Source organism: Pelecanus crispus, chromosome 4 (assembly GCF_030463565.1).
Source record: "Pelecanus crispus isolate bPelCri1 chromosome 4, bPelCri1.pri, whole genome shotgun sequence".
Classification (NCBI taxonomy): domain Eukaryota; kingdom Metazoa; phylum Chordata; class Aves; order Pelecaniformes; family Pelecanidae; genus Pelecanus; species Pelecanus crispus.
Genome location: NC_134646.1, coordinates 49,958,109 through 49,980,131, shown reverse-complemented (window position 1 = coordinate 49,980,131; position 22,023 = coordinate 49,958,109). Strand labels below are relative to the sequence as shown.

Sequence of the window (22,023 nt, the reverse complement as noted above, 5' to 3'; positions counted from 1 at the left end):
TCAGTATCTTTCCCACCACCACTATTTCAAGATTCACAAGGTTCTTTAAAATACTAATGGGGTTAAGTTGAAACCAAGCGCCATATGCTTGTAATGTCTTCTGTGAAAGTCTGAAGCCACCCTGTTTCAATTATTTGGTTATTCAGTGCAGAAAGTTAAAGATCACAGAAGGTATAACAGCTTTTAATACTCCATTAATATTATAGATTAAAAATTATTGCATAGTCTTATGCATTTCCTAAAACAGCGTTCTCTGGAAATTAAACATTTTAATATAAAAGGAGCAACTCTTTAAAACATGAATTGCTTTCACTACCTCGATCTTCTATCCTTTTTTGATTTGTCAGTACATTTGTCCATTGTTTTCTCATTGTCTCCTCTGCACTTGGGGCAATACCATTTCCCCTTTGGTTTGTAGGTGAGTCCAACACACGAGAAGTGGAACCACTCGATAGGACACTGTTCATTATCACATCCTATCATTTCGCCATAAGACACTTGGTTGCATAAGCAGTAAGTTGGTTCATTGGGATCAATTGCAAATTCTACAGGCGAAACCTCTCTCTCTTGTTTGGCTTTGGAGCGTTTTTTCTTCTTGGAAGATTTAGATCTTTTTTCTTTAGGTGGCTGATCATCGCAGTCATCAATACCGTTTGCTATATGGCACAGATCACGGCTTTCGCTGGTTCGCTGGCGACGAGGTCTACGTGAAGATCTCTCTGGCTGGCAGGACTCCATCTTTGCCTTTTCTAGAGGCTTTTCATTCTCAGACAGATCTTGAAAACACTGAGAGTGTGTTTCCATTTGCCGGGCTCTATTCTCTACCAGTTCCAGCATCTGAGTAACTATTTGAATTTTTTCATCTCCAAGTTCTTGGCTGTTGATTAATGCACGTTGAAGATGCTGCTGCAAGCGTTTCTTCTGAACAGGATCATTTTCTGATTTGTATTTTTCATAGACATCATCTATTTCTTTTAACGCCTCTATAAAATAAAGATAATCGGAATAATTACACAAGATGGAACATGCTCAACAAAATATAGAAAAGTATTTCTAACTGATGAGAAATAGTACAAATTTTAATTATAGTATACCCTAGTGGGCTAGATCGGATATCTTATTCAAGTTGCATGTGGTCATCAAATCAGTGTTTAAGATCACAATCTGTTCCAAGAAAAAAATTCTCAAGTCCCAAGAAAAAAAAACAAGCTTATTTTAGGCACTGGAAAAAGTAAAGATAACCCAAGAAATGGCACCATAGCTGCTGGAGCGTGGATAGTCCAGATCCTACCTCCATCTGAAAAAGCAGAAATTTCTGTTGAGAGTCCTTGCCACAGTAGTTCCAAAACCCTGGCCTACAAACCAAAGCAATAGCTTATTGTATCACAGGAGGAAACAGAATTCATACAATCATTATATATCATGACATATAACGCTCCAGAATTAGGATATCCAGGTCCTCTGTCTTCCCCTTCTTATTCATCTAAAGGTTTGGTATTGCACTTTGAAGCAGACGTAGTTATAAAAGGAGTATGACAACTGAAGTTACACAATAGCAAATTTACAACCAGGATTTGAATCAGCTTAAACCACTCAAAATGCTTTTCCTATTGCCAAGACAAATTACAGCAAGTTGCATTTTAAATCAAGGCTGAACTTTTCAGAATAGGTGACCTACTGTTTAGTGCATCACAAGGTGTTTTTAAGCAACTAGTCATGAGTGGCTCACAGTTTGACTTCTAAGCTTTTCTTCTTGCAAGTCATGCAAAATAACAATGAGTTGCTGTGAATCTTTCATAACATTTAGTTCTTAGAAGCAAGTTTAATGAACCCAAATACAAGATTAACAAATGCCTTATAAGCCAGTCTTAGTCTGTACTCTATTGTTCCATATTGGTAGATTTAAAAATAGTATTTTCCAGACAAAAAGTTACATTAGATCTATAAATAAAAAGACAGAAATTACTAACATGGAAGGAAATAGATTAGTAGAACTGACAGTGAAACCTGATGCATGGTGTTAGATACAGCACTGGTTCCTTCAGAAACAACTTAAGGATTTTATTTGAACAGGCAAGGGAATTTATGAATGATACTAAACTATTTACTTCTAAAGCGAGAAGATACGCAGTACAATCCATCTCTTCCTGAAGACCTGCATTTCACAAAGTGGCTTTCATTTTTAAAGAATTTGTCTGCATTGTACAGTTGTGAAATGATTCAAGCTTGTGCTAAATGGAAGCCATAGATATTATCTCCACATTGTTCACAGTGATTTTTTTCCTGCTGACATCTTGAAACAGTCACTTAAGCGTGAATGGCAGCTTTTTGCTATAAATTCTGAAACCTGTATGCCAACAGGAGCCAACAGCATTTTGTTCTGTTCCAGACTTTCAGTAGAAGACGACAAAAATCACCACTCTGCCTGTCCAACAACTCACTCAACCTATTTTTTTTCTCAATACTACCATCCCAGCTACCATTAAAAACACAAGTTTTGTTTCCCTGCATCTTCAGCTGCTTCGCTTGCCTGTTGCCCTGGGCATGGGAAGTCTTACTCTCTGCTCCTGAAAAGCATGGAGTAAGGTACTTTGTAGGCTGTTGAACTAGAAAGGCATAACCAGAGTACAGTACTCTGCAGCCTGCAGCCACATTATCTCCCACCTAGACTTTTTTTTGGGGGGGGGGGGGCGGGTGCATATAGGGATAGTTACACAAATTTCCCATATCGGGAATGCCCTGCCCGGAAGAACGCACAAGCAGTAACTGCTTGTTAGCTTTTTCACATGGTGACAGAGAACAACATTCACCCTATGCCGATTATTCCCTGGATGCAGCCCATGAAGATATGCTGCACACTTTAAATGGATCACCATCCATTAAAAGGAGGAAAGAACTTTTGGGTTGACAGAGATGTAAGTTAACCAAACTCCTTGTTGGTCCCTAAGATTAGAGAAGGCATTCGTACGCCCAAATAAACAGCTCTGAAACCCCTGTTTTTAAAAAGAAAAAAACCCCAACCACATAACACAAACCAGGGCTGAGTGTTCATTACAGATAATCTGATTAAGTTTGGTAGAGCTAATAAAAGCTAAAAGGATTTCAGTTTTCCAAGCACAGGAGTGGCTTTGTCCCTCCTGCATGAACTATCACTACCTTTTAAATTAGCTGAAATTATATAGCACTGCTTTTACAGCTTCAGACTTGGGCCAAAAATAGTTTTATCAAATTTTTAGGGCTTTGGTGGGGTTTTTTTTTTGTTGTTGTTTTTTAAAAACAGTTGAAGACTTTTGAAACACTAGCAACAAACCTCTGCTTTAGCCCAGCACTGTATTAGCAGCTGGAGGAATACAATTAGGGATATATAGCCTAAATAAAAGATTGAATCTATGCAAGACAGATCTAGAGTGTTGTCACCACACATCAGGTAAAGAGCCGGCCGGGCAGTCCAGCCTTGAGGAAGAATTCAAGATGCTGCAGACAAATCCGTGCCCTTTAGACTTTTAAAAACACAGAAAACTTACAAAAGCCTGTTCTTATGTATCTTCCTGGGTAATTAGAAAGATAATTGAAAGAATCCGTTTACATTTAAGGTCTGAAAGGCCTTAACGGCTCCCTCTTACCCAGGGTGAAGAAAGGCTCCCATTAGGGAGGGAGATTCGGCTCTAGTTCCTACTCCAGGGGACAGACCCCCCCCCCCCCGGCCCCGCCTGCCGCCGCGGGTCCATGCCACTCGTCTTCTGCCGCACAGTCCACGCAGCAAGGCTCCTCAGGAGCGGGTGCCCCGCCACGACGAGGCGGCAGGGCAGTCGCTGCGAGTAAAAGACACGGCAGCTGCGCAGCCCAAGGCAGCGGGGCACACGAGGGGTTTAACGGAGATGGAACCCGCGTTTCGGAGGCGGCCATGTCTTGGGCTGAAGCTCAGGGGCACCTTCCCGCCCTCCGGACCCTCGCCGTTACCAGAGGGAACGCCGCCAAGCCCTCAGGCAGCACCCCCGCTGCGTTAACCCGCAGCGCCCCGGCCGGCGCCTGGCGGGACGGCTCCGAGAGCAGCCGTTTAACGGGGGGCGGCGGCAGCGGGGCAGGGCGAGCTCCAAAACCGATTCCCGTGCCCCCGCCTCCAGCAGCACCGCCCCCGGTCCGACCAGCAGGGCTGCCCGCCGGGGGGAAGCGGGGCGGGAGCGGCGCCGCACGGCGGAGCGGGCCCCGGCGCGGAGCCGGGGCCTAGCTCCGGGCAGCGAGGCACCGCCGCCTCCCACCGCCCCCGAGGCGGGGCCGCCGCCGCCGCCGCGGGGCTCCCTCCCGCCGGAGGCACCGGCCGCCGCCCGCCCCGCCAGACGCCGAGCGCGGCGGCGGGCTCAGCCCCGCGCAGGCCCCGGCAGGGAGCCCACCCCGGCGCCCGCCCCCCTCCGCCGGGCCCGCCCCGGCTCCGGCCCCTCCGCGCCGGGCGCATGTGCGGCGGGCGGGCGGCCCCCCGTCCATCCCGTCCGCCCCCCCCCGCCCCCCCCCCCCCGCCACGGCCCGGTGCCCTGTGGCGGAGGCCGCGTCCCGCGGCGGCGCCCACCTTGGCACTGCGTGTCCATCTCCCGCAGCAGCGAGGCGTTGCGCTGGATGTCCAGCGGCAGCGACTCCACGCACTCCAGGTAGTCCTGCACGTAGAGCGAGAGCAGCCGGGCCCGCTCCCCGCCCGGCGCCGCCGGCCCCGCCACCAGCTGCGGCCCCGCCAGCATCATCCCCCCGCGCCAGCAGCACATCCGCCGCCGCCGCGCCGCCCGCACCGGGCGCGGGGTCCCCGCGGCGGCCCCGCTCCGCTCCCTCCTGCCGCCGCCGCCCCTCTGCCCTCCGGGGGCCGAGCCGCGCGGGCCGGGCCGAGGCGCCGCGGGGAGGGCGAGGGCGCCGCTGGGCTGGGCCGGGCCGGGCCGCCCCTCCGCGGGGTCCCGCGCCCCTTCCCGCCGCCGCCGCGCCGCCGCCGAAGCGAACCCCACTCGGAGCCCCCGCCCCTGGCCGCCGGGCTGCGCGCATGCGCCAGGCCCTGCCCTTATAAGGCGCGGCTGGCGGCGCTGCGCGGGGTTCGCATTCTCCCGCCTTCCCCTCTCCCCCGCTCCTACTGGCCCGGCGCGCGGCAAGGGGCGGGAGCCAGCGCGGGGGCGGAGCCTCTCTTAAAGGCGCCCGCCTCCGCCGTTTCCGTGCCCGGGCGGAGCGGTGACCCCGCCGGGGGGGGAGGGGGCGGCGGCGGCGGCGGCGGCGGCGCGGGGTCGTCGCCTGATGGAGGCGGCCGCCGCAGAGGCGTGCGGGTTCGGGGCGGGGAGAGTGGGATGGGGGGAAGCTGCTGTCGCCCCGCAGCCCGACGGCGGCGCGCAGCGAGGCGGCTGCGACCGAGCGGCTCGCCCCGCCCCGCGCCAGGTGCCCCGCGTGTGGGCGGGGGCGGGCGGCCGTTGCGGGGGGCGCTGAGGCGCCACGCGCGCGGGGCGGGGCGGGGCGGCGGCTGCCCCGAGGGCCGCTCCCCGCCCCCCGCCCCGAGGGCCGCTCCCCCGGGGGCCGGGCGCCTGCGTCCCGGGAGCCGCGGCCGCGGCGCCTTGCGCCCCGCCGCCTCTGCGCCCGGCCTGACCGAGCAGCCGGCGGTGCCCCCTGAGGGGCCGGGCGGGCCGGCCTGCGTCCCCTGCTGCGGGCGCGGCCCTGTCGCACCTGCGTGAGGTGAAGGCGAAGGGAGCAGCAGTGACGGCCCGGTGTGAGTAGCGCCCTTCTGCCGCCAGCTGTCAGTGCGCTTCTGCCGCTGCAGGGGCTGTTAGCAGGGCGGGGAGCGGCGCTGCGGCCTGGCCCCGGGGACCGCCGGTGTCTGCGGGGAGAGATCCACGAGGGTCCCTCAGGCGTGGGGCGCGTTTGTTAGCACTGACGAGCGCCCTTCTTCGCTCAGCCCGCCCCCCCCCCCCCCCCCCCGCGCGTTTATTCGCTCTTCCCAAAACATCCTCTGTCCCTGGAGAGGCTGAGGAGTTTATCTCGAGGGCGTGTTGCGGCTGTCGCCGATTACACTTGTTCCCTGCGCAGGCCGTGCAACTCTGCGCTGTATTTTCAGTCATAACCCTGAACCTTCCCCCATTTTCAGGAGATGATACGAAATATAGCTGAGCAAACAGAAAAGTGCAGAAGTTGTACGTCTGAGGCTCCAGCCTCACCCTTTGCACCATCCTCTCGTTTTCGTGGACTATTTCGGCATACGAAATTATCCATCGGCACTGGTGGCACTAAATCTCTCGAAACGCATCTTTCCAAAGGCATTGTGTCTGACGGGCGGGGAATGCGAGTGAGTTTTGTTGCAATAAAACGTATATGCACATTAAATTGTTTGCAGATGGCTTGCAATTTGGCTTGTACTTCTCTCCCAAACACTGTCGTGAGCTATGTCGGCAACAATATTTTTAATGAAGAGCAGGTTTCGTCATGACGTGAGGTTTGTACTGATAGCATAGCGACAGGCTATGTGCAGGGAAGGCAAGTTTCTGTGTGGTGCACAAGAGTGTGCTCCATAGCCAAGCTTTTCTCGCTGTAGCAGTTGATAGAGTGAGGCATCTGATTAATTCGTATCATCCAACTGTAAGAAGCAGCAGTTTAGACTGTTCTTGCCCATAATAAGAGCTATCTGATTTAGCTTTAAAGAAGAGCAAAATGATTTGTGATAAACTATTACTTAGGAAAGCTGAGTGACATTTTATCCTGAGGAATCATTTCAAAGAATTTTAAATAAGGTGTCAAAAAAGTTCAGCCTTTTAAAATGCACTCGCCTGCCAACAAATCTCCCAATTTTGACAGAGAATCCTATCTTCCCAAGGCTGTTGCAGAATTTGTATCAAATGTTGGCCACAACAAATACAGTAGGAAACAAAAGTAGAAATATACTTTTTAACTATATACTTTTTCCTACTGGGAGAATGACATAAAGCAGATAGAATTACTAAAAGGTTGAGATTTCATCCCCACCTCTCTTTCAGACTTTTTTTTTATCTTTACTACTTTAATAATAATTGGTAAGCATCAGGGGAAAAAAAAAAATCTTGTGGAGTCTTGAAACATCCTGAGGAGACCTGTACATTTTGCAGTACATTGCCTTTGTATTTCAGAAATCTGAAAAAAAGTGGGGAAAAATATGACATCTGGCAAACTTAGAAAAAAACAGCATCAGAAATGATTGAATTCAAGGGTAAAATGAAAAAAAACCCCACCCAACCCCACAAAAACCCTTCTGTCTTACATTCCTACCTATAGGTAAGTGGCCAGCACAGAACGAGTACCCATATTAATCCTGTAATAACATTTCAGGATGGCATGACCCGAGTAGTGGTTAAGCAGCAGCACAGGTTGCGCAGGGGGTTGTATGGTCTCCATCCTTGGATATTTTTGGAGCCTCACTGGATGAGGCCTGGCACAACCTGATCTGTCTGTGAAGCTGGCTCTGCTTTGATGGCCTCCAGAGGATCCCCTCCAGCCTACATTTTTTCTATGATTCTGTGAATATGTGGTCTGTGCCAGATGGCTCCATGGCTAATCCTATGACAAAATTAGCGCGTTGAACCTCGATGACTTTATCTGACCAGCCCGCAGATCAGCATCTCGCGTGATGGCAATCTGCAAGTATGATTTTCTTAAGATCCCAGTTCACAAAAGCATTTAAACACCTTAACTTTTAACCAATGCAGCTGCTAAGCTGGATTCCTACATGACAGTGATTTTCATAACATCTACATCTAAGATACTGAGTAACCATAGCAGTAGACAGATGGCTTTGCCCGAGTCAGCAGTGCATTGGGAAGTTCATAAAAATAAATGAAAACAAAGTTGTAGGCAGTTTCAAAACGTTCGTTCTTACACTGATGTCACTCTGGCCAAAAAAACCAGGAAGTCTGCAACTCAGTGTGTTCATGTTCTTAAGAGGACACCTTCATCCTAAAATCCGAAATGCCAGTAAAACCAGCTGCTTCTTTTTTGTGTATTGTGACAGCTCAGATTAACGAAGCTAAGCCTCAGATCATTTTATGCTACTTGTCGCATTTTTGCGCAGATAGATTTAGAAAGTGAAAATAACCTAGTTACCTTCACTTCCATTGGCAGTAAACCGCTGAAACTTTACTGTATGGTGTTCATTGCTGTCACTTCTGAGTAAGTGAAGCCAATTTAATTCTTTCATATAATATTAACAGACAACACTTACTGTACCAGCAAAAAGCACTACCCGTATACTAGTGCAAAAGGACCTGGATTAATATAAGTGATACAATATTCTTTAGAAAGATGTTGGCTGTTTTGAGGGGTTGTGTTTCTGCTTGTAGTAAGTTTGAATGGCTGTATTGTTCTGCCGTCGCATGAAGAAATAAAGCTGAGAAATACAGATTTCCCCTACAGAGCAGAGAAATAAAGCAAAAATGTTAATTAAAAATTAACATGTTATTTAAATGTTAATTACAATTAGATGTTAGTTTAAAAATAACATTTTGGCATAACTTTTTTTCTGACAAGAAACTATGTATGCACTGTTGGTAAAGAAATAGCCAAGAAAGTCTTTTTAGAATAATTCATAACATTTGTTATAGGTGGTTACTGTGCTAAAAACTTGCTGTTTGTCACTACGGGGGAAGCAGTATCTAAGGTACAGCAGAGATCAGCTAACGTTTCCTGAATTTAAATGTTGTCTGCTGCTTTCAAACACTAAAATAAAGATTTAAATTTTGAGTAGTTTTTAAGAATGCAGCAGTAACATTAGACCAGATTTCCCTAGGAAAAAGAAGCCTTAGCTTGCTGCATGCATGTTTGAAGCTCAGGGGGGAGGAAAGCAAGAATAGCAGCCTGAATTCTCTGGCTTGATCATGCCTCAAAATGGCTAGGAGAAAGCATGGGAGAATTTTGATGTACTGGACTCAAGTTTGCAGGCTGATAGCCTATGCAACCCAACTATGTCTCTTCTTTTGATGACTGTTTGTAAGAATAATCTGGAGATAAGAAGAGGCATGGTAGAGCAAAACCTTGCTATTTGTGGAGATGGACAGGCAGAATGACCATCCATTTCCACCAACCTCTCCACTACATGGAGAATTGTCAAGTTGAGGTTGACATTCACAGTGGTATCAGGGATGTGTTATTAGGGTGTATTGCATAAAACCCACCGCAGTGGTTGTCTTCCAAGAGTAAATAATACACAGAAGTCATATATTCAGTTTATTTAGATTTATTTATATGTCTCTAAACTACCCCCACTTTTCAGGGAGAATAGATCCCAACAGTTTTGTTTCTTTATCATTTCCCAGTATAGTTTTTAAGAGTCCCAATCAGAGTATTCCCCTTCTTCTTGTGAAAGATTATTTCATTATATTATAGATTTTACTATGATAAAATATTTCCAGATATTTAATCCAAATCTTATTTTTCCCATTTGCAGTTTTGCCTCATCTATCACAATCCCGATTTTACATCCTCAAATCATTGCTGATTCCTGTCCTGTTTCACCTAATAATACACAACTTGGTTAGATTTTTTTCAGCCTTCCATTGAGAGCTGTGCTGGTTTTGGCTGGAATAGAGTTAATTTTCTTCATAGGAGCTAGTATGGGGCTATGTTTTGGATTTGTGCTGAAAACAGTGTTGATAATGCAGGGATGTTTTTGTTACTGCTGAGCAGCGCTTACACAGAGTCAAGGCCTCTTCTGCTTCTCACACCACCCCACCAGTGAGTAGGCTGGGGGTGCACAAGAAGTCGGGAGGGGACACAGCCGGGACAGCTGACCCCAGCTGACCAAAGGGATATTCAATACCATATGACATCATGCTCAGCATATAATGCTGGGGGGAAGAAGAAGGGAGGGAGGGACATTTGGAGTGATGGCATTTGTCTTCCCAAGTAACTGTTATGTGTGATGCAGCCCTGCTTTCCTAGAGATGGCTGAACACCTGCCTGATGATGGGAAGTAGCGCATGAATTCCTTGTTTTGCTTTGCTTGCATGTGCAGCTTTTGCTTTACCTATTAAACTGTCTTTATCTCAACACACGAGTTTTCTCACTTTTACCCTTCGATTCTCTCCCCCAACCCACCAGGGGGGAGTGAGCAAGTGGCTGTGTGGTGCTTAGTTGCCGGCTGGCGTTAAACCATGACAATAGCCCAGGAAGAGTTTCAGCCTGTGTTAAAATAATGAAAAGTAGCATTATTGATGCAGACAAGTCCATAAGCAGCTGTAATTTTGAAAGACCTACTTAGCATTTAGTGGAAATGCTCCAAGGACAATAACAGGGTGCTGCTTTTAAGCAAATGGAACAGAACGCATTTTTGATGATATCTATTTCTTGGCAGGTATGCTTCTCTGGTTTCCATGGGATGAAGAGGATGAAGAATTCTCCAAGATACCAAGAAAAGAAACGCAAAGAAAAGAAGGAATGAGTACAAGCCAGATGGGCTTTTTAAAAAGTCAGCTGAAGAAAGCTATAGGCCATAGAAAGGTCATATAGAAAGGCCATAGTTGACCTTTGTACAGGCGATATTCCAGGAAGAGCCTATCCTTGCCAGAGCTACAGAGATAGTAATGTGTTTGTCTGGGTAAGCTATTCTTGAAAACTTCTCTAAAATTAGGTCATCCCTGTAATGGCAGACGTCATCATTTTTTACTTTCCTTAAAGACTAGGCTTGATTTATCTGGTGGAACACAAATCATATGGAAACAACCATTATTATTTTTCTCTTTCATTTACACAGGTGTAGGACACCTAAAAATAAGGCATGGGCTAACATCAGATAATTTCAATAAGGTGATAAACCAAACCAGTACGTTTCCTGAAAACACTGGCATGTGGGTTTTTTTCCCAGCTAGCCTCATCCTCAGCTGTATCAAAGAGCTCTCTAGCACCAAATAACAAACATCCTGCACTGATCAGATGTATGTTCTTCCTCATCCAAATGCAAACATCTGTTCAAAAACTGGAGCAGTTCCAAGTTTTCTGCCAATATGCTCTAAAAGAAAATTTCTTCCTGAGCCCAAATTAGTGATTAGTTGACTTGTATTAACATGGGGAACAAGGCGGCTGCAATATCCAGCTCATCTTTTTTCTTCAAACGGATGGGTTCCATTTATCTCACCACGAGCAGAGTGAAAAATGGAGTAAAGTGTGCAAACTCAGTTTACTTCGTGCTTTATTTTGTAGTAACTATTTATCTATTTTTACAGTTCTTCCCATTCAGCTTCCATACTCTAATCCTATGTCTGTACCCAAAAGCGTTTCAAGAAGTTGACAGGCCCAAGGTGGGAAATGTTAAAGAATTCACTTTTATATGACATCATTGCTTCCATGAGAGCATACTGACATACTATCGCTTCGTTTTGAGCAAAATCACACTGCTCCTTTTTGAGAGTATCCACTCTGTTCAGAATGCCCTCTGGAAGCCAGCAGGAGCCGGACAACACCAAGTTCTCACAGGTGCTATGGAGCATGCTGGCTGGTATAGGAACTGCAGCTCCTTAGAGGAGGGGGACACTGCTAACCAGCTGAGGGGCAGCATCTGGCTGCTGCGATGGGTAGAGCCACACAGATCATTCCCTGTCATTTACAACATGGATCTGTCCACTCGTGGCTGAGCTAACACATCCCTGTTTTCCTCTCCAGGAAACAGCTTTCAGACAGTGACTCTTCTTCCTCACCTACTGTTTTGAAGCATAAATGATTGGTGGATTTGCTTTCTGGCTCCAGAGCCAATCACCACACCAAAGAACTCGGGAAGCGTGCAGATGATGTGTAGGGAAGCCAGGTGAGGAATGGTAACAAGTTAATCTTATGCAAATATGTGGCAACCGTCTTTATTGTCTTACTTGAGCCCTGAAGCTTGATCCTCTTCCATTCAAGTAAATGGAAGAATCCAGGTGACTTTAATGGAAAAGAACTGAGCCCCTTTTTCCCCACAATAAACAAAGGATTTTTTATGTGCTGTTACCTGAGCTACACACTAACACACATCCTGCATGTCTGTGATTATGCTACTCAGCACAGATCATGTGAAAAACACATTCTTACTTCTTCCTCTTGTGAGGAACAAACATAGACAATCGCACCTTTGTAATCAAGATTGTGAAATAAGAGCAGGCGGTGCACCTGCAGGAAGTTTCAGTAGTTGATGGTTTAAGACATTCATAATACTCTCCTGTATGTGAATGTTAATTTCCCTTTCTACCTCAGGCAATAAAGGTGGGAGTCATCCAGCCAAATATATCGGATGAGAGAAAATCTTAGTATAAATAGGTCTTGCCCTAAAAATGTCTCCATTGACTGTAAGGGGAGCCCAGGACTGCTGTCACAGATGCAGTGAAATGAATTCCATTCTGTATGCAGAAATGGGGTAATTACATGCCTATAGTTACCATTTATGAATTTCAGAGTTCCTCTGAACACTTGAAGAGAGTTTTGGTGTACGTCATTAAAACGCCACACCAAATAGCAGGAAGCCTCATTTTGTTTCCCTTCCAGTGTGGATTTTTTTTTTTTCCCCTCTTTGGAATCTGCTTATCCAGACCTACTGCAAATTATTAATCTCCAGTGCAACTGAAAAGTCACTTCAAATAGCACCAGAGAGTAATTTTGTATCTTCAAAATAACTCTGTAGCACCAAGTCACCTGCATTATGTGTTTCTTAGGAGTGCTGCTGCTATGCAACTTTTTCAGTGCCACCACTTACTTCAAGTTACCAAAAATGAGTATTATTCTATACTACTAACATATGACTGAAGTACACTTTTTTCCAAGAACTGACAGAGTTTACATTTGCTTTATTATTCAGTTGTAATTGTGAGAAAAATGATTGGTTAGAAAAGATTAATAGATCCCTAGCTTCTCAACCATCCTCTACCCCGAAATAATAGAGGTGTGGCATTTGCTCCAAACTAAGGAAGGATTTGGGGTGGAAGGCTATTGTCAAAACATGGGCAGCATCTGACTGAATATAGTTTGTCTCTTAGGCTGCAGTTAAAATGTAAAACACCAGAGGATTTAGCAAATGGGCAAACATTGGTTAGATCAGCTTTCTTATTAGTGACAAAGTATCTTTTGCCCGATGTGATTCATCTCTGACAGTGGCATTTAAAACACATGGTTTCACAGTCCACTTGGGCCTAACAATGTTACTTGACCATCAGTGACAATTCAAACTGTAAAGGGCTGTAGGCTCAGAAGTTGGAGGTGAACAATACATTTTTAGTTGCAGGAATGTTACTGGAGGATGAAAATACCTAACTGGTAACCACTGCAACCCAGTCTTCCATTACCTTGGCGACAGGCAGTTGTGCTCAGAAATTACCATGTGCCATTTTCAAATTAGCCTACAACATTTTTGAAACTATTACCAGGTATCAACAAAAAAAAACATTTTTCTGAACGCTCATGAGTGTGTCTTCAATGCAGATGGAAACTTCTGCTGTCATTTACAGAAGGCCAGCCATATGTCTGAAGAGTCATGTGCAAGTGCTGTTAACCCTCCACTCAGGCCAGCTCTACACTGCCTCGCTCAGCCACATGCAGTAACTGTCTTCCTGTAATCACAGGGGTTCAGTGAAATTGCACAGGTTTAAATGCATGCAAGAGCATTAATCACAGCCTAAAAATTGATACTTCCTGACAACAGATTTAAAATGGGGGGTGGCGTGAGGGTAACGACCATAAACGATGATATTTTCTTAAAAACACATAACCTAGTGAATGGCAGTACCTTTGCTGTGGCAGTGGCAACTAACAGAATCATCTAGAAGGCACACAGATACAGGTTAATTGTTGTTAAATGGACAGAGCGTGGCATATTATACACGATGCAAAACATTGCAAAAATGCACATTTTAGCTGAAAGACAAGGTTAAAAAATAATCTGCAAAGCAGATATCGCTGTTGTTTTCTCTGCAGTTTGCAACATATAAAGCTGGAGGATAGATCTGCCGAGTGAAAGAGAAGGACAGCATCAAAACTTCCTCAGTGTGTGCTTTTTCCCCCCTCAGTCCGTGGACCACTAGACCATGTCACATCAGCTTTTTGTCATCTGTAGTCAAGACAAGTTTGATTTTTGACATATTCTCTCCTGTTAGCAAATTTGAAGACCAACATTTACCATAAACTACAAGTGAGAGAATTTTGTCCACACAGAGAGAAAACCCACCCAAATTGTTAAGGTGCTATAGTGCAATCTTTAAGGCGAAAAAAGAAAAACCAACCCACATCAGTCACTGCACAAGCTTCAGCTTGTCTACACAAGCTTGTCTGCGGTCTTCAGCCTGTACTGCAGGTGCTACCTGCACTACAGAGGGATGGCAGCTCATGAAACGTTAGCTTCGTAGAGCCTTACACACATCCTTCTCAGTGGATGAAACTAGGACACTGGGATTTCATTACAGTTTCTCAGCCAAAAAAACAGAGAACTTCATAGAGTTGTGCCCTAGTTTAGCTGTTTCTTTTGGGATGGGTTCTTTGATAGCATTTTAATTTGAAATGTATTTTCCCACATACATATAGCTGATCACGTGAAGACTTATGAGAGAAAAAGAGAGACACTCAAGTAGCGAAGACAGCAACCAAAATGACAGCTCAAGCCAGGTGGTTTGTCAGCCCTCCGTGCACCCTTTCAAAGCTCTTGTGTGAAGCAGTCAGAGCTGTTGTAGCTAGTTCTGCACGGAGCTACTCCCTGCTCTGCACGCTGGTCTCCCCTGCCTAGCACAGAGGCCTGACACGGCTCAGAAGCTGTCACCCTCAGGGTATTGCTGGAAGAAGAAGGGCAGATGTTGGAAACCAGCGGTGTTTGCAAACTGCACTGTGCCTGTAATATCGGCCACGTGCCTGTAGCTTGACCAAAAAGAAACGACACCGCTAGTTCAGCAGGCCTGGCCTCACCACAGGAGCTTCATAATTACAAAGAGAGAATGAGCCAAGAAGGAAGAGCTGGCTCTGGGCTGCTTGGGTGCTGTTTGGGTAAGGGGAGCATTAATCACATTTTTTGGGCCCAAGATGCCTGAACTTCCTGTTATTTTGGGGATCTCTGCCAGCGCTCTTCTATCGTGTTTCATACCCAGACATGACTGCAGGGCAGCAGAAGGCTTAATTCCGTGGAGTCGAGCACGGTGACGCGTTATTTTTTCGGGCAGGGGCAGGAGCTCCGACAGGCGAGCACCTCAGCTGTACGTCAGGGGCACGCCGGAGCCCGGCGGGCGTGAGGAGGGAGGCGAGGGCCCACGTGTGCTGCCCGCCAGAGCCACTGCCGTGGAAGCAGCGTGTCCCCACGCGTGCTCTGCTCTTCACGCAAGCAGCGGGGGGGTCGCCCCCGCGGCGGAGGAGCCCGGCCCGGCCCATGCGGGCCGGGCCGGGCTCCTCCGCCGCGGGGGCGAGCGGTAAAAAGGGATGGCCTGAGAGTGAGCCCCGTTCTGTTGGTGCGCCTGCGCACTACCTGCGTGTCTATGCCCGTGACGAGGGCCCGCCCCACACTCACCCGCTCGGCCCGGGAGCGTCTCGGCGGCGAATAACGTGAGGCGGGGGCGGGCGGGGGCGCCGGCAGCGCCCGGCACTCTCTGCCGGCGGTCCGGGGACTTTCCCCTAGGCGGGCGCGGAGCCCGTGAGGAACCAGCGTCCTCCGTGCGTGGCCTAGCGAGCAGGTCTTCAGAACATCCCGCCATGCCTAGGGCGCCGTCGCCGCCTTATACGGGGCGGCAGTCGGGAAGCCCTCAAAGGCAGAGCGAGGGAGGTTATCGCCCCGCTTCCCTTCTAACTGGTCTCCGCAGAGGGTGCACAGGCGGGAGACCGCCGGCCGCCGCCCCCCGCGCAGCGCCGCGCTCCCGGGTGGCCGCGATTCCTGCCCCGCGCGGGGCCGGCAGCCGCGGCGCCGCCCGGGAAGGGCATTAAGCAAATGACGCGGCGTGGCCCCGCCCACGGCGCGGGCGGGCGCTCTAGCGCCGCCTCGTGGCCAGCGCCCCGCGTCGCTTCACGGCGCTGCCGGCCGGGCCCGAGCCCTCGGCCGCAGCCCCCGCCCCGGCCCCGCCGCCCCGGCCCCGCCGCAGCTCGGCAGTTCCGCCCGCCCTCTGAGGAAACAGGAGTCATTTTGAATGACTGGAATTCCCCGTACTCCCGCAGAAAATCCAGGGGCGGTTTTTCTTTCGGTCGGTTTCCTTTATCCCCCCGAGACAACTTTTGCGCACCTACCGTGCGGGTGCATTTGCTCTAGCCGGTCCTCGTCAGCAAGGCCTGGCAATTAACGACCGGCATCCCAATTGCTAGAGACCAGGACAGCCCCTGGAAGGGAGACCCAGAGGTTTTAGAACTGTCGGGACCGCGCAAACACTTCTTGCTGCAGCCAGTTCTTTGAAATTCTTTCTCCCTTTAGGGTTAATGAAATGTTACCAAATTCTCTTTCAAACGCTTAATGCTTATTTACTCGTATGTTGGAATCTGCTTGTTGAGCTGCTTTCCATGCAGGATGTGAAATAAAAATAACACGCTTCAACTTTCAGTTTCTGTTAAGAGTAGCTACAGACTCGTCCTTTAATGAATCACAACCAAACATCAAAGAGGAATAACATTCAAAAATTCTAAAAAAAAGTAAGCTTAAGTCAGGATTTTTAAAAAAGGTATCTAGCACCTCAGCCTTTTAACACAGTTACCAAACACCCCCGGGAGGTCGGTAAATACTGTGAGCTTCGCTTCACAGATGGGAAACACAGGTTTTCACGTTGCAACACACGCTGCAATTCTCAACCAGCGATCTGGAGATGCCCAAGCTAACAGCCAGAAAGCCATCCTCCAGAGGGCACAGGGCGCAATTCCTGCCCTGCAAAAACAGTCATGCTGCGTCTCCACCTGAACAGGGTGAGGATTTGAAAATAGATCTTGCGCTTCCTGGCATGAATACCACAGCTCCTAAATACAGCACGAAACCCACCTGGCGCTAGAAGCACGCACCAATTCTTACGCTGCGTAAGATGCAATTTAACGCATTGCGTTCCGAACGTCGGGTGGTGCTCCAAAAATACCAAGGGGGAACTCCTGAGAAACCTAAGTAGAGCGAAGGGCGACCGGGGGCACAGAAGCACGGGGGTCAGGTGGAGGAAGTTCTCAACCGGCCATCGGGAAGCGCGAGCGCCTTGCAGGCTTCGGGCGCTACGGACTGGACAGCCGCTGCTGTTCAAAATCACGTAGGGTACAGTGCAACAACGCCATTGTGGTTTAGTCCCAAAATCACAAAGGAACTTGAAGTCTTTCAGTGGACATCTATACTACCGAGATCCCAGGAATTCCTATTCATTCCCACAGTACTCGATCAATGCATCTGCCAGTCAAGAGTAAGGTCTCCATTAAATGACGCTAACTACTGTAATCAGACAAAATTAATTCAAGATAGCACTGAAGACATTATGTTTTTACAATTACATGTCATTATCCAATATATCAAAACATGCAGTTTGTGCAGGTATTTCAGTAACATTGAAAATAAAAGGTAATCTCCCACTTTCTTTGCTTCAAACCATTCTGTACATCGTGTAAAAACGTAGCAAAGGAAGGGCTCAGTTAGTGTGAACGCTTTACAATACACTCGCTGCCTCTAGGAGACGGCAGCATCTTCATTTTGCTTATCTTGGTAAGTGTTACAAAAGTAGAAACAGATATTCTATAGGTCCACTCTATCAGTTTTACAGTATTTCAGCTACACATCCAAAGAAAACAACTCATCCTTGTGGGATTACACCTTGAAGCCATTCAAAGTGAAGCTTTTCTTAAGGTGTTGCAAAGTTATTAAAATGGCTGGAATATTTAATAGCCAAACCCAAAGTACTACAAAAGCATATCCCAGAGGTTTTATTGTTTTAGTAGCAGTCAAAATATGCTTAGTATAGAAATCCATGTTTATTTGAAAAAAAACCCTGTAAATGATATTTCACAGCATGAATTAAATCTGCTTACAGAGTTCTGGTGGCTGAAGTAGCTGTGACTTGACTGCCAATTGATAATTTGCCAGTATAATGTTAAATGGGATCTAACCTGCTAGTATAATGTTAAATGGGATCTCATTTATATTGCGAGTGTTACGACACCCCTTAAAAATAGTCAACCAACTATTTTCTCTCCTGGTATGAGCAACAGTGAACATTATGAGCAACACGCCTGAAACAGATGATTCAACTTTTTGATTGAAATTTTTAAAAAACTTTCAATCATTCAAGTATTATGGTCCCTATATACATACTTCTATGTGGCTAAAAAAGACATGGTAGACAATTGATCACACGGCCATCAAATCGTAAGAATTACAAAACTGTCAGGTTTTAAACAGCAAATTGTACCTTAATCATTTAATTAAAAATAGAAGAATTAGGTAGACTATTCTGCAAATAAAACAGCACACTAGTGTGCTATATATTAAGGCATACCTTTAAATGCGCACTTGTCATCTCTAACAAGTTTTATACAATTGCTACCAAGTGAAAGGACTATCATTGTCTTGCAAAACTGAGAAAGAAATACAAAATATCTGGAAGCCTACGTTTTTAAAGTACAAAATTAACCTTCAGTCCTTGTCTTGAAATACTATACAGGGTACAAACAGCAATTCTTCCCTACAAGATCTCACGAGGATTTCTTAAAGCTGGAGGTAAATTCGAAGGTTTTGATTCTTCATCCAGAAGTACCAAATCTTCAATTTCACTACCTTTGTATTTTCTTTTACAGATCTTCACAATAACTTTCTTCTTGAGGAATAATTTCAAAGCTTCTCTTGAAGCAACCGCTTTGGCATTTTCCATACTTTTACCGCAGCCAGTACCCAAGTAGACAGACTTGCACCTCAGTTCACAAACTATATTTTCTAGAGAGCTCTTATTTTGAGGCAAGTCTGCAAGTTCCTTCAGGGGAACAAAAGCAACATCCAACGTAGCTTTTACAGACTGAATAGATGAGTTTAGAAGTTCTGCATGATTTACGTTAGGACTGAAGCCTCCAACGGCAACCAGTTTCCAGGCTACAGCTTTGTATAGTCTGTTGAAAAAAGGTTGCCTTTCCTTGGCATCTTCGCTGGTTAATGGTTTGCACAAAGCCTTAGCAGGGCTTTCACCTGCCTGCAAGCCGCTCTTGGAAGCAAGCTGTGGTGAACCTGCCTGCGTGCCACCCTTGGAGGCCAGCAGGGAAGCACCCGCCTGAGCCCCACCCCGGGCGGCCAGTGATGAGGGACCTTGCTGAGCGCCGCTCCGAGTGGCCAGCAGCGAAGCAGCCACCTGAGCGCTGCTCTTGGAAGCCAGCAGTGAGGATCCCTGCTGAGCGCCGCTCCGAGCGGCCAGCAACGAGGCAGCCACCTCGGCACTGCTCTTGGAGGCCAGGAGCGAGGAACCCGCCTTAGCAGTGCCCTTGGAGGCCAGCAGCAGCGAGGTGCCCGCCTGAGTGCCACTTTTCGGGGCCAGCAGCAGCGAGGTGCCCACCTGAGTGCCGCTCTTGGGGGCCAGCAGCAGTGAGGTGCTCACCTGAGTGCCGCTCTTGGACACTGATGCTGGAGCACTTGCTTGGTTTTTGGAAGACAGCAACATAGCACTTGTTTGTGGGGCACTCTTGGCAGCCGGTGGCACCGCTGCTGCCTGCGGGGTGCTCTTGGTGGTCGGTGGCGCCGCTGCTGCCTGTGGGGTGCTCTTGGTGGTCGGTGGCACCGCTGCCGCCACCGTCTCTGCCTGCGGGCTGCTCTTGGTGGCCGGTGGCACCGCTGCCGCCACCGTCTCTGCCTGCGGGCTGCTCTTGGTGGCCGGTGGCACCGCTGCCGCCACCGTCTCTGCCTGCGGGCTGCTCTTGGTGGCCGGTGGCACCACTGCTGCCTGCAGGGCACTCTTGGCAGCCGGTGGCACTGCCGCTGCCACCGCCTCTGCCTGCGGGGCACTCTTGGCAGCTGGTGGTACTGCACTTACTGTAGTTTTCTTTTCAGGTGATGGCACATTTTCACACTTGCTTTCCTTAGGTGCATTTGAGCAAGGCTTCTCTCCCGAGTCTTTTTCGGATGAAGGTGGATTTTGCTCTGTAGTATTTTCCGCATTAGCAGGTTTTCCTTTTGTTTCTATGTCTGATGCTGTGGCCATCTCTTGATTTGAACTGTGAGTTGACTGGGAGCTTTCTGGATCTTTGGTAGTATCTTTTTCCTGCTTTTTTGGCAATGTGCTCTCTGTTTCTTTTGGGGCTTCTGCCTTGGTTGTTTTCACATCCTTTCCAGTATCCTTAGAATCTTTGCTTTTCTCCACAGCTCTCTTCTTGGAGGGCTCCTCTACCCCTTCTGCAAAACAAGTAAAGTATGTTATCCTCTTTAATTTCTGCACTATGAAATATCCATCTAGAGACAATATATCTATTTTCTAAAAACTTCTAGCAATGATCTTTGCAAATTTAAAAGGTATGTATACGGAATACACCTTGAACTGCAATTTCAAGCAGTAACCTACTGTTGCAGTATATTTTAGTATTTTTTGACAAAAAACTAAAAACACTCAGGTGCAAGATTTCAGGTTTTGGTTTGGTACCCATCAGGCAAATATGTATTTGTATTCTTGAAGTCCAAACCAAAAATGACTTAAGTACATTAAATAGACTATCTGACCTTAAAAAAAAAAAAAAGGTATATTGTCTACTAATATCATAAAAACATCTTTAAAATACCACTTAAGAACTTCTTTAAGAATCTAAGTTTCTCATAAAGCAACCATGTCAGACTAGCGCTAAAGGCAAAGTACAAGGAATACATTTAAGCTGGAGTGCAACAGTGTACATCGCATTAAAGAAATAATCAGCTTAAAGTGCACCAGTTGTAGAGATTCAAACAGAGCTTTACGTTACCAAGGGAAGACTTATGCATTGCATCTATTTTACAGGTATTATACGAGGAAAAAACAGCAGAGAGAGGGGAAACGATTAACAAGGAATTTTAAAAATAAATTATTTCGACTACTTTCTAAGCCCGAGGCAAAGGGAGAACATCCAAAAACAAGCATTTTCTAGACTCCTATGTATTGTCACAGCTATGATCTGCTAACCATTGCTACTTGATATGCCTCTTTTCTTCACCTTGGCAACCAGTTCATCTCTCGTGGTGCGGACAGGCGCGGCGGTCACTTGGATGCCTTCGGCCATTTCCAGCGCCTTCTCCATGACCTGCGGCGGGTACCTGGAGGGGCGACAAGGGGAGAGGAGGGGAGGGGAGAGGAGGGGCGCCGTCAGGCGGCCGCGCCGCCCCCCGCCCCCGCCGCGGGGCCCGCCGCCCCGGCCCGCACTCACCGGCAGCCCAGGAAGACGTGGTTGGCCCACACCATGGAGAGGGACACCAGGCGCTGGAGCTGGGCGCTGCCCGCCGCCGGCGGCTCCCCCACGTTGCGCAGCAGGAACTCCCGGCGGTGCCGCCAGTGGTGCTCGGGCTCGCAGGCCCCGCGCAGCGCCTCCGCCCAAGCCACCTCTTCCGCCGTCCGCCCCAGGGGCTCGGCCGCCGCCTTCCCCGCCGCCATGGCCGCGGCCGCGGCCGCCCCCGCTCCCTCCCCCCCCCGCCGCCGCGCCCGCCCCGGCTCCGCGCACGGGGCCCTCCTCCGCCCCCCGCAACGGAAACAACCGCCCCGCTCCGCTCCTTCCGGCCGCGCGGGATGACCTCACAACCGGCGCGCGCGGCGGCAGCAGCCCGCCACTGCCGCCGCCGCCGCCGCCGCCCCAGGCTGCTTTGCGGCGCGCGAGAGGGGCGGAGCGAGGGGGCGCTCGTGCCGCCAACGGCCCTAACGGTTGGCGGCGGGCGGCCGTGGCGGGGAGCCGGGAGGGGGCAGCGCGCTGGCGATGGCGGCGCGCCGTCCCTCAGGCCCCTCGCTTCCCGTGCCCGTTTGAGCGTCCTCCGTTGTAGGCATTTTAAGACGGCCCACGGTTTGGGTGGCGTTTGGCTTTTTTTTTTTTTTTTTTTTTTTGTACTGTAGCTGAAGCCTGAGATTTTCCACAGTGCACGCGTGGATGCTGCACACGCATTGTTGCGTTCGGGCACGTACT

At 48.5% G+C, this 22,023-nt stretch overlaps 2 protein-coding genes and 1 long non-coding RNA gene across 3 annotated transcripts; 1 reads left to right on the top strand and 2 right to left on the bottom strand.

Moving 5' to 3' along the window:
* Positions 1-208: 208 nt before the first annotated feature.
* Positions 209-4,754, bottom strand: ING2 (inhibitor of growth family member 2). The gene is made up of 2 exons (XM_075709442.1): positions 4,565-4,754; positions 209-983 (listed from the first exon to the last, which is right to left on the bottom strand). Exons 1-2 carry the CDS (start codon positions 4,752-4,754, stop codon positions 313-315), a joined length of 861 nt encoding a protein of 286 aa, XP_075565557.1. The 3' UTR covers positions 209-312.
* A 5,529-nt stretch (positions 4,755-10,283) lies between these two features.
* LOC142593431 (uncharacterized) lies at positions 10,284-14,889 on the top strand. Its single transcript, XR_012831016.1, has 3 exons — positions 10,284-10,573; positions 11,635-11,776; positions 14,515-14,889. It is a non-coding gene; the product is annotated as an uncharacterized LOC142593431 (long non-coding RNA).
* A 1,647-nt stretch (positions 14,890-16,536) lies between these two features.
* On the bottom strand, positions 16,537-21,503 carry CDKN2AIP (CDKN2A interacting protein). Its single transcript, XM_075709084.1, has 4 exons — positions 21,280-21,503; positions 21,039-21,169; positions 19,797-20,284; positions 16,537-19,745 (listed from the first exon to the last, which is right to left on the bottom strand). Exons 1-4 carry the CDS (start codon positions 21,501-21,503, stop codon positions 18,597-18,599), a joined length of 1,992 nt encoding a protein of 663 aa, XP_075565199.1. The 3' UTR covers positions 16,537-18,596.
* Positions 21,504-22,023: the final 520 nt, after the last annotated feature.